The following is an 11,970-nucleotide window of genomic DNA, read 5'->3' as shown; positions in this document are numbered from 1 at the left end:
CCCTTTGAGTTGTGCCTGTTTTGACTCTGTAACCATGCGGAATTAATCCTGTAACCATGCGGAATTAATCCTGTAACCATGCGGAATTAATCCTGTAACCATGCGGAATTAATCCTGTAACCATGCAGAATTAATCCTGTAACCATGCGGAATTAATCCTGTAACCATGCGGAATTAATCCTGTAACAATGCGGAATTAATCCTGTAACCATGCAGAATTCATCCTGTAACCATGCGGAATTAATCCTGTAACCATACGGAATTAATCCTGTAACCATGCAGAATTAATCCTGTAACCATGCGGAATTAATCCTGTAACCATGCGGAATGAATCCTGTAACCATGCAGAATTAATCCTGTAACCATGCGGAATTAATGCGTCAAAAATACGTCCATCCATAATGCGTCGAATTTCAAAGGGAAACTATTAGATCTTGTTGCTCTCTCTCCCATCAACATGAATGAGTGTCAGAGAGAGAGAGAGCGAGACAAACCTTAAAACCCTTTCAGAATGAGCCCTGGCTTTTTATTTCCTCCATCCACTCATCCACTCACTCCTTCTCACCAAATTCGCTTTTCTCCCCCTCCCAACACTCTATCTCCTCCTTCTCTCCTTATGGTCGAACCAATTCCCCTTTCCCTCTTTGTTCTTATTATATTAGGAGATTTTAAGAGATGGTCCCTGTATCATCTCCTAGCTGAGAGGCAAGTCATGCTTAAGGCCAGATGGAATCAGCAGAGGCAAAGTTTCCAAAAACCCTCCAGAAATAATTTAAAATGAAGAATGTCTTGCGGAATTCAAATAAAAACCAACCAAATAGCCTTCTTAAAAAGTATTAAATGATTAAATTATTATAATAATTAACAACCTGAGTTGCTGCAGTCATGGCCCTGATCATGGTTTAGTCATCATAGGGTTAGAGTCTGGGTCACTGAATACGTATTACATCATCAGCTTAGTAAATATAGTACATTATCCTCTGATCTGTCTAATCTGTCTGTATAAATCACCAATGTCTGTCTGTCTGTGGCATTGAGATGGAAGGAGGAAAGGACGGAGGAGGTGGAGAAAGAAGAAGTGGGTAGGAGGAAGTAGGGAGGGGGTAAAGGAAGAGGAGGGAAGGATGAAGGGGAATGTGTGAGAAGGAGAGGAAGAAAGAGGAGGATAAGGGAAGAGCTTACCATTTGTGTAAGGGTTTGACACCTTTTTGTTTGTCATTACTCTTGCTGTTGCGTTGTTGACCTGTGTTCAGCGATAGAGATTAGACAGTTAGAGAACACACACACACACACACACACACACACACACACACACACACACACACACACACACACACACACACACACACACACACACAGCACATTTGAGATCAGAATTTTGTAACACTTTCTTAGAAATTATAGAAATGATATGTGTCCCACCGAAATAGTGTTAAACTAACACTTTTCAAGGTGTTCACAAACTAGCATCACTAGAATGTTAGTCCCTAACACCATGGGTGTTGCCAATTCTGATTTCAATTAACACTTTATAAGAGTTGATGCTGTTACACTTAATGTTTGGGAAAAACACATGTAGTGTTAGAGTTATTTTTTATTTAATTTTTTTACCATATTTCCCAGCATGCCTTTCAAGTGACTGTGAGCGATACCCAACCATGACTGTATTTGTTAGTGATAGAGAAATGGTTGTTCTATTCAAAAACGTCAATTTTAGAGGCCTTCACCAAGTGATTGTCTAAGAGAATGTTTTTAAGCATTTTCTGACCATAAATGAGGGTCAGAATGTACTGGCTCATGGGTAACGGTAGACCTGCAAGTCACAGTTTGTTTGTGAAATTAACTTAATTGAGTAACAACAATACCAAGCAGTATTGATTCCGCTGTGATTAAAATAACACATAATTTATTCACCACATGTGGAGTCAATTTATATCCCACTGGTGTTAACCCCACTAGAATCATCACTCAGATATGACACTCACACTTTTTACCTTAAAAGAAAATTCCACCCAATATCTTTTGGTATTTGTTTCATTAGTCCATTGCTGACATAGCCCCAAAATGCATCATATGGGGATGATTCTATAAATTGAAAGTTACATATCTCGAAAACTTGATTTCTGACAAGAAAAACATTTTGGATTTTGGGACTAATGAAACAAAACACACACACACACACACACACACACACACACACACACACACACACACACACACACACACACACACACACACACACACACACGCACACAACAACTGCACATCAGAGCATCATTCTTGCAGGCTCATAATATAGTTACAAGCCTGGCTAGCAAAGCATGCAGCAAGACATGGTTAGAATAATATATCACCAGCATCATATGAACCAAAAACCTAAGTTTAAATCCTCTTAGATGTCTGAGCTTTAGTCTTCTTCTAAAGGAACCAGTATCCATTTTCTGCAAACATCTCTATCAATCACTTAGGGGCCTCTCATTCTAAACAGAAATGTTAAAGTTAGTTTTTTTCCTCTCTCTCTCTGAGGTTGCTGAGGGAAAAACAGCTCACCCTCTCGCCCTGTCCCTGGCAGCATCGAGTTGAGTTTAGCATGTTTTCCTAGCTTGCCTTGTTAGCGTTTCCCTTGGCGGCTAATTAGTGCTAATGGCTTTCATTTCCAATGGGCCAGCAGAGGTCATTTACCTTGAGGCTACGCTAGGCTATGCTAACGCTACCGTAGCCCGTGTCTGATGTGATGTATGGGCCCAGATATTGTTTATACATTACATAGATTATCTTAATGGGGGCGAGAAGGACGGCGGATGTGAAAAAACACCCTGAGAGAGGGGAGAGAAAGAGAGAGATATATAGAGACTAGGTAAGTAAGAGAGAGAGAGAGGAGAGAGAGAGAGAGAGAGAGAGAGAGAGAGAGAGAGAGAGAGAGGAGAGAGAGAGAGAGAGAGAGAGAGAGAAGAGAGAGAGAGAGAGAGAGAGAGAGAGAGAGAGAGAGAGAGGAGAGAGAGAGAGAGAGAGAGAGAGAGAGAGAGAGAAATAACATCTATATTTTTGCCCTGGGGTGTGTAATATAAGCAGGGGTGTTTGGGATAACAAGCGGGATTTAAAGCAACGTTGGCAGCACTTTGATACCCAGCGATTGAGTTAATTTAAACATGAGCCGGAGATGGAGAGAGAGCATGTGTACGTGTATTGAGAACAGCAAGAGCGAGGACTTCAAACTGGCGCATACATCAACCTCAAGTTTGTGGGGATCTGAGTGTTCTGCTCTGCTCCTTCAGTATCAAACACATTCTGATCTAATACACATGCCCCTGGTAAACACACACACACACACACACATGCATGCAGAAGAGACATGTAAAGACGCACAACACGTGCGCACACACACACACACTTACGGCTCAGAGTTCAGCATTCAGCATGCAGCGATCAAGGTGCAGCAGGCAGAGGGAGAGAAGGATGGTGGAGGAGGAGAGAAGAAAGGGTGGTAGGCAAGCACCGTCAGGCAGAGGGAGAGAGAGAACAGGGGAGGGAGGAAGGGGTGAGTACAGGGAAAAGAAGGCACCTCTATTTGCGTCCCTCTACGATTGTACCATTTAGTTTCTCCCGCGCACGGTCCGCATCTGCACTCGTTTCAAATGTTACAAACCCAAAACCCTGAGATCACCAGGAACGCAGAGAAAAAGGAGAGAGTGGGGAGATAGAGAGAGAGAGAGGGAAAGAGAGAGCGGAAGAAGAGGGAAATAAGCAGGATGATATAAGAGAGAGAAAAGGAAGAAGAAAGAACACATGGCACAAGGTAAGTATCAGGAAGAGAAAGGGAGGTATTCAGCAGAAGAGAGATATGTGAGCAGGTTAGTGAAACCTGAGAAACACACGGTCAAGTTGTGCTGAAGAGGAGAAGCATGAAAAATAACTGGCACATCATTCAGAAACACAACCTGATACACTCCAGCTCCCAACACTCCAACTATATGTGTGTGTATGTATGTGTGCGTACACACGTTTGTTTACCAGGTGATGCACATTCACTTTTCAACAGTCTTGTGTGTATGTGTGTGTTAGTGTGAGAGAGATCTTTATTCCAGAGGTTTCTGACAGTAGTCGTCCTTAGAAACATTTTGTTAAGGATCAGTTGAACATACTGTCATTTAATTCGTGGAGGGAGCGAAAGCCTGCTGACACACACACACACACACACACACACACACACACACACACACACACACACACACACACACACACACACACACACACAGTGTGGCGCTATGGGAGAGGGGACAGGTGCTACACACTGGGCCTCACACAGCTTGTACAGGGGTCCCAGCTCACTCAGGGAGCCCTGAGAATACTACACAGCATATTCGCTAGTGTACATTCTCCAATGTAAAAAAATACATAATTTTACATTCAAAGTGTTGAGTCTGTGGACCCATACAGACATTGGAACAGTGTTAAATTAACATAAGGCTTAGCGTAAAGCTTTATTCAAATATTTCTCAGAGTTCAAGTAAATTGTAGAGTTACCACCCATGACTGTATTTCTTAGTGACAGAGAAATAGGCTTCGCGGGAAGTAGTTTTTGGGTGCAGATGTTGTTGTTTTTTTGTCGGGGCTGAAAAAGTGTTTGTCTGTGCTATTGCTGGTTATATCGGTTCCTGCTAGTTATATTGGTCCCTGCTAATACAGGATTAGTAAAGACCCAGTTCACAACTTTTGTGAAAAAAAAATAAATAATAATATTTCTTATTATTACGATATTTTTCAGCAGCTATGGACAGAGACATGATTGTTGTTTTCAGCTCCGAAGCCTGCTTTGAAATCACTAAATAGGTACTTCGAAACAGTGTGCCGATGCTTGTATCACTTTATCAGAAGCACATGATCAATGTTTTGTCGAACAACCACCTGATTGGTTTAGTATTGGTTTCAGTAAAAGAGCCAAAAAAGCTACCCTGCATAGCTTGTGCGACATCATCTATAATAATTTGGCTGTTCTAAATGATTTTGACCAGCAGGTGCCACTACTGTACAACGTGTTGATCAGAGCCTTGCGTAATTAGCCTTTTTTTCAACACAATTGGTTGGAAATATTCCCCATCACTAGCAATGTTATCATAAAAAAACGGACTTATTTGACACAATATCATACGGATTTCACGATGTCTTATTTTGAGAACCTAGTTCTACCCTAATACACGGGCTTGAAACCATACACAAAACCACACCCAACATTATCATATTTCCCTGCATGCTCTATTGCACGTTGATAAAAAAAAATTGTTTCGATATACAGTGGGGAGAACAAGAATTTGATATGCATGTAGAGGTCTGTAATTTCAATCATAGGTACACTTCAACTGTGAGAGACGGAATCTAAAACAAAAATCCAGAAAATCACATTGTATGATTTTTAAGTAAATAATTTGCATTTTATTGCATGACATAAGTATTTGATACATCAGGAAAGCAGATCTTAATATTTGGTACAGAAACCTTTGTTTGCAATTACAGAGATCATACATTTCCTGTAGTTCTTGACTAGGGTTGCACACACTGCAGCAGGGATTTTGGCCCACTCCTTCATACAGACCTTCTCCAGATCCTTCAGGTTTCGGGGCTGTCGCTGGGCAATACGGACTTTCAGCTCCCTCCAAAGATGTTCTATTGGGTTCAGTTCTGGAGACTGGCTAGGCCACTCCAGGACCTTGAGATGCTTCTTACGGAGCCACTCCTTAGTTGCCCTGGCTGTGTGTTTCGGGTCGTTGTCATGCTGGAAGACCCAGCCACGACCCATCTTCCTTGCTCTTACTGAGGGAAGGAGGTTGTTGGCCAAGATCTCACGATACATGGCCCCATCCATCCTTCCCTCAATACGGTGCAGTCGTCCTGTCCCCTTTGCACAAAAGCATCCCTAAAGAATGATGTTTCCACCTCCATGCTTCACGGTTGGGATGGTGTTCTTGGGATTGTACTCATCCTTCTTCTTCCTCCAAACATGGCGAGTGGAGTTTAGACCAAAAAGCTCTATTTTTGTCTCATCAGACCACATGACCTTCTCCCATTCCTCCTCTGGACCATCCAGATGGTCATTGGCAAACTTCAGACGGGTCTGGACATGCGCTGTCTTGAGCAGGGGGACCTTGTGTGTGCTGCAGGATTTTAATCCATGACAGCGTAGTGTGTTACTAATGGTTTTCTTTGAGACTGTGGTCCCAGCTCTCTTTAGGTCATTGACCAGGTCCTGCCGTGTAGTTCTGGGCTGATCCCTCACCTTCTTCATGATCATTGATGCCCCACAAAGAGAGATCTTGCATGGAGCCCCAGACCGAGGGTGATTGACCGTCATCTTGAACTTCTTCCATTTTCTAATAATTGCACCAACAGTTGTTGCCTTCTCATCAAGCTGCTTGCCTATTGTCCTGTAGCCTATCCCAGCTTTGTGCAGGTCTACAATTTTATCCCTGATGTCCTTACACAGCTCTCTGGTCTTGGCCATTGTGGAGAGGTTGGAGTCTGTTTGATTGAGTGTGTGGACAGGTGTATTTTATACAGGAAACGAGTTCAAACAGGTGCAGTTAATACAGGTGATGAGTGGAGAACAGGAGGGCTTCTTAAAGAAAAACTAACTGATCTGTGAGAGCCGGAATTCTTACCGGTTGGTAGGTGATCAAATACTCATGTCATGCAATAAAATGCAAATTAATTACTTAAAAATCATACAATGTGATTTTCTGGATTTTTGTTTTAGATTCTGTCTCTCACAGTTGAAGTGTACCTATGCTAAAAATTACAGACCTCTACATGCTTTGTAAGTAGGAAAACCTACAAAATCGGCAGTGTATCAAATACACTCTCCACTGTATATGTTTGTGTGTGTACATTAATTGATTAACCTTGTGCTGCACAATGATAAATAACATACATTTTTCTAAACTAATTCAATCAGTTAGTTAGATTTTTTTGCAATCGTTACTGAAATGTTTGTTCCAGTGTAACTGCCTTAGCTAGTCTCCGCACAATGTTCCTAACCCTGACATTCATTCTGAATGCAGATTGTAGCCGAATACAAATTCCAACTGTTGGATAGCCTAACTCTGGCTGGATCCAATAGGAGTTACACATCACTTTATAAACCAGCATAATGGGTTGTAAAATTCAACATTCCCAGATTTGACAGAACTCCTGGTTGGATGTTTCCTGGAAGTGGAACCAGTATTATGGAAAATCTCTGAATTTTATGAACTGGGGTTCAATTAAGTACCTATTGCTATATGTACAAAGGATGACCTTACAGGGTACCACTACAGCGCCAAGTGTTTGTTCCCCTTTAGGAACAAATCTAAACCCCTTTTTATTTGAGCGTAATACAATTGCTTGAAAGTCATGGTTTACAGGCCACATCAGGTCTGCAAGTCAAATTATGGTGGCTTTTTTAAAACAATTTACTCGAAAGGCAAGGCACTCTGGGAAATATTTGAATAAGGCTTTACACTAAGCAGTAAGTTGATTTAACACTGTGTTGATTTAACACTCTCAGTGTAATTTTGTAAAAAAACAAAATTACACTGGAGAATTTGCTGTGTAGGTCTGATCCTGAAGCTCACTCAGGAGGCCCAGCTCAGTAAGGGGGCCATGAGAGCCCTAGGCCTGATCCTGAAGCTCACTCAGGAGGCCCAGCTCAGTAAGGGGGCCATGAGAGCCCTAGGTCTGACGGTGCAGCCCATGTGCAGCACACACACGGTGCAGCGGGGAGTTATGGTGGGAGCTAGGAGAGTTAACTGGGTCTGGGTATGAGAGCCATTAGATATGGCTGGTAAACAGCATGTTGGACAAGACAAGCCCCCAGCCCTCCAAGTCCTTTTAGCCTATGCCTATATCCCAAATAGCACCTTAATACCTATTTAGTGCACTACTTTTGACCAGTACCCATAGCACTAGAGAAATTGGGTGTCATTTGGGACATCCTATACATCCTGTGCTGGTAGGGCCATGTAATTAATTGCCTTGGTAGATAATGTGTGTGAACCGGGCGCTTCCACTGCGGTGTGATCCTGTATAGGGGATCCCAGCCTATACTGCCTGATGCAAATAACACACAACTAATACATTGAAAGTGGGATTTGATGGCAAAATTAATAATTTTCACATTTTGTGCATGCTGCAAGTTCGCCCTCTCTCTGAGTCTACTGTTTGTTTTAGTTTTTTTTATCACGCACAAGTAATTAGCTTACATGAAGAGAGAGAGAGGAGTGGGCATTCTTCAAAGAGTGAAAACATATTGAATGCAAATTGAGAGAGCTTCTTATGGAAATAGAATGTTTATTCATGCTAAGCTGTGTTAATTTCATGGTGAGCAGAAGGAGAGGATTGTGGGTAGTGGAATAATACAACCTGTGTTTGCCATGGATATCTTAGATTCTTCTTCTAGAATTAGATAAATAATCAGGAACTGTTTTCCGGTTCCTTTGGGGAAAAGCGTGTTTCGTAATTATCCTTCTACATAGATGGTGCAGTTTTTTTGAGGTTTGCAAATGTAAAAAAAAAACTTTCTGACAAATCTTGTTTGAGAAGTGAGTATTACTGTACCATGGAGTGGTAAGGAGGTGAGTTGGGAGATTCATACTGCTCAGTAAGTCAGGATTAACACTGTCAGCATGAAGCTTACTGGACAAGCTGCATGTATGGAAACGAGGCAAGTGTCAGTATTGAGCTAAATGGCAGCGTGGTACTGTATGTCACAATGTATGGCAGGAGGGTACAATAGGGAACGTTGCCTGAAGGCAGAGGAGCCAAAGAAAAGCCAAGTAATTATTACACTGAGGAGGTAGGGACCTGGGGAGAGAGGGATGAAGAGAAGGAGAGAGAGCGAGAGAGGGAGAGAGAGAGAAATTAAGTGACACTAGTTACGGCACACTTACCTTGGAACCTCGCTCGTTAAAAATTATTTCCACGTCTAAAATCTTCCCAAATTGCTGCAGAGAGAGAGAGGGGGGAGGAAGAGTATGAGAAAAGGGTAGAGGGGAGAAAGAGACAGGAAAGTAAAAGAGAGAGAGAGAGAGGGGGGAGGAAGATACAGGAGAGAGAAAGAGAGAGGGGAGGAAGAGAGAGAGAGAGAGTGAGGGGAAGAGTATGAGAAAAGGTTAGAGGGGAGAAAGAGACAGGAGAGAGAAAGAAAGAGAGAGAGAGAGAGAGGGGGGAGGGAGGGGAAGAGTATGAGAAAAGTGTAGAGGGGAGAAAGAGACAGGAGAGAGAAAGAGAGAAAGAGAGAGAGAGAGAGAGAGAGAGAGAGAGAGAGAGAGAGAGAGGGAGGGAGGGAGGGAGGGGAAGAGTATGAGAAAAGGTTAGAGGGGAGAAAGAGACAGGAGAGAGAAAGAGAGAGAGAGAGAGAGAGAGAGAGAGAGAGAGAGAGAGAGAGAGAGAGAGAGAGAGAGAGAGAGAGAGAGAGAGAGAGAGAGAGAGAGAGAGAGAGAGAGAGAGAGGGATGGAGGGGAAGAGTATGAAAAAAGGGTAGAGGGGAGAAAGAGACAGGAGAGAGAAAGAGAGAGAAGAGAAAATCATTAGAACATGTCACATTTGGCAGGAGTTTCGACCGGTTGGTTGCAGCATTGGCACGCTCCGTTACACAGTGAACCCAAACCTAATAAAAAGCACACAGCACCATACACCTCGAACACTGCTAAAACTAGACTGCAAAGGTCAAACACTCATCCCCCTGAATTAACAAACTCCTTTCATCTACTAACAATGAGATGAATAAAAAAGCCATTCACTTTTAAATGCCTATGTTTCTTTCCCTCTCTCTCTTAATAAAAAATAGACGTATTGTTCTGCGTCACGGCTATGGCTAGAAAGGCAATGTAATGTGAGCTGTAGCGTTAATGAGCATTGGTGTGTAAATCTGCATACTATAGCAAAGCTCTCAGCACGCACCAGTGGTCTTAATGACAGTCATCATCTTGTTTTCTTTCTACTGCCTCTCTCTGTGTTCCCTCCTGATAAAAAGCTATATGAACCCATTTTTAGAGGCCACAAGAACCCTTTCCCAATTAAAAAAAGAGAGAGATGGAATGGGATATGAGGAGTGGAGGAGTGGAGGAATGGAGGGAATAGCCCATCAAGGCTAATGATAAACCATACATTTGTTTATTATCTGGGGTGATGAATACAATGGTCGTAATTAGCTGTCATACTGGTCATCATCTCGCCTGGTCACCGGGCGGTTGCCGGCTGGATCCTCTAGGCCGTTATCTGATCCCACTTCTAATGGCAGCAGAAGCCGTCTCAAACTCCCCTCCCCTCTTCTCTCCAACCACTTCTCTCCAGTCTCTACCTCCCCTCTCCCTTCTCTCCAACCTCTTCTCCCCAGTCTCTACCTCCTCACTTCTCGCCAACCTCTTCTCCCCTGTCTCTACCTCCCCTCTTCGCTCCAACCTCTTCTCCCCAGTCTCTACCTCGCCTCTTCTCTCCAACCTCTTCTCCCCAGTCTCTACCTCCCCTCTCCCTTCTCCCCACCCTCTTCTTCCCAGTCTCTACCTCTCCTCTCCCTTCTCCCCACCCTCTTCTCCCCAGTCTCTACCTCCCCTCCCCTCTTCTCTCCAACCTCTTTTCTCCAGTCTCTACCTCCCCTCCCCTCTTCTCTCCAGTCTCTACCTCCCCTCTCCCTTCTCCCCACCCTCTTCTCCCCAGTCTCTACCTCCCCTCCCCTCTTCTCTCCAGTCTCTACCTCCCCTCCCCTCTTCTCTCCAGTCTCTACCTCCCCTCTCCCTTCTCCCCACCCTTTTCTCCCCAGTCTTATGGAAATACAGCCACAGCCTTGGTCTCCTCGTAACAAGACCTTGAATCAAGTAGTTGATTTCAATAAATAAATAAACATGGCATCTAATCTGAGGTAGTGCCAGCAGAGCACTGGCAAGGTCACCATCTCACCGTGCTCCACCACACCTCGCACCGTATTATCCCCACCCCCTGTAAACGTCAATTGCCTGATGACGCGTGAGTGGAGAAGGAGAGTCTCATTTCATACAAGCACATTTTCATCCACGTTCCCTCTCAGTGCTACTTCTCCTCGACTGCCTTTAGAACTTTTCGAGAGAGGACATGAGAGAGGACATGAGAGAGGACATGAGAATGGACATGAGAATGGACGTGAGAATGGACATGCGAGAGGACATGAGAATGGACATGAGAATGGACATGAGAGAGGACATGAGAGAGGACACGAGAATGGACATGAGAGAGGACATGAGAATGGACATGAGAGAGGACATGAGAGAGGACATGAGAATGGACATGAGAGAGGACATGAGAATGGACATGAGAGAGGACATGAGAGAGGACATGAGAATGGACATGAGAGAGGACATGAGAGAGGACATGAGAGAGGACATGAGAATAGACATGAGAGAGGACATGAGAGAGGACATGAGAATGGACATGAGAATGGACATGAGAGAGGACATGAGAGTGGACATGAGAGAGGACATGAGAGAGGACATGAGACAGGAGTTGATCAAAATCTATTGAGAAAAGCCTATACACACACGCTACCTCTGTCCAGTATCCCAAACATACTAAACCCAACAACCATCAGCCCAAAAATACATTAATTTGCATTCTAGAGGGTGAAAGGAGAGGTCAGTGTATGTGGGTACAGTACATGGTGGTACATACGCAGCATAGGGCACAGATAGGAGGCAACCTGTGCCCACCACATGCCCCTTATCTCTCCCACTCACCAAGTGCCCTTGGTATATATATACAGTGCCTTGCGAAAGTATTCGGCCCCCTTGAACTTTGCGACCTTTTGCCACATTTCAGGCTTCAAACATAAAGATATAAAACTGTATTTTTTTGTGAAGAATCAACAACAAGTGGGATACAATCATGAAGTGGAACGACATTTATTGGATATTTCAAACTTTTTTAACAAATCAAAAACTGAAAAATTGGGCGTGCAAAACTATTCAGCCC

At 43.5% G+C, this 11,970-nt stretch overlaps 1 protein-coding gene across 1 annotated transcript in view; it reads right to left on the bottom strand.

Annotated features, from left to right (window-relative positions):
• The window catches only part of LOC109899150 (RNA binding fox-1 homolog 3), a 745,488-nt gene that overhangs the window by 21,329 nt on the left and 712,189 nt on the right, over positions 1 to 11,970 (bottom strand). The window contains exons 9-10 of the mRNA XM_031836492.1: positions 8,919 to 8,972; positions 3,568 to 3,654 (exon numbers count right to left, since the gene is read on the bottom strand). Coding sequence (XP_031692352.1) covers positions 3,568 to 3,654; positions 8,919 to 8,972 — 141 coding nt within the window. The remainder of the gene's footprint in view (positions 1 to 3,567; positions 3,655 to 8,918; positions 8,973 to 11,970) is intronic.

Source organism: Oncorhynchus kisutch, linkage group LG11 (assembly GCF_002021735.2).
Source record: "Oncorhynchus kisutch isolate 150728-3 linkage group LG11, Okis_V2, whole genome shotgun sequence".
In the NCBI taxonomy this organism is placed as follows: Eukaryota; Metazoa; Chordata; class Actinopteri; order Salmoniformes; family Salmonidae; genus Oncorhynchus; species Oncorhynchus kisutch.
The sequence above is the reverse complement of the archived record's forward strand: the minus strand, read 5'-3'. Positions and strand labels throughout refer to the sequence as shown.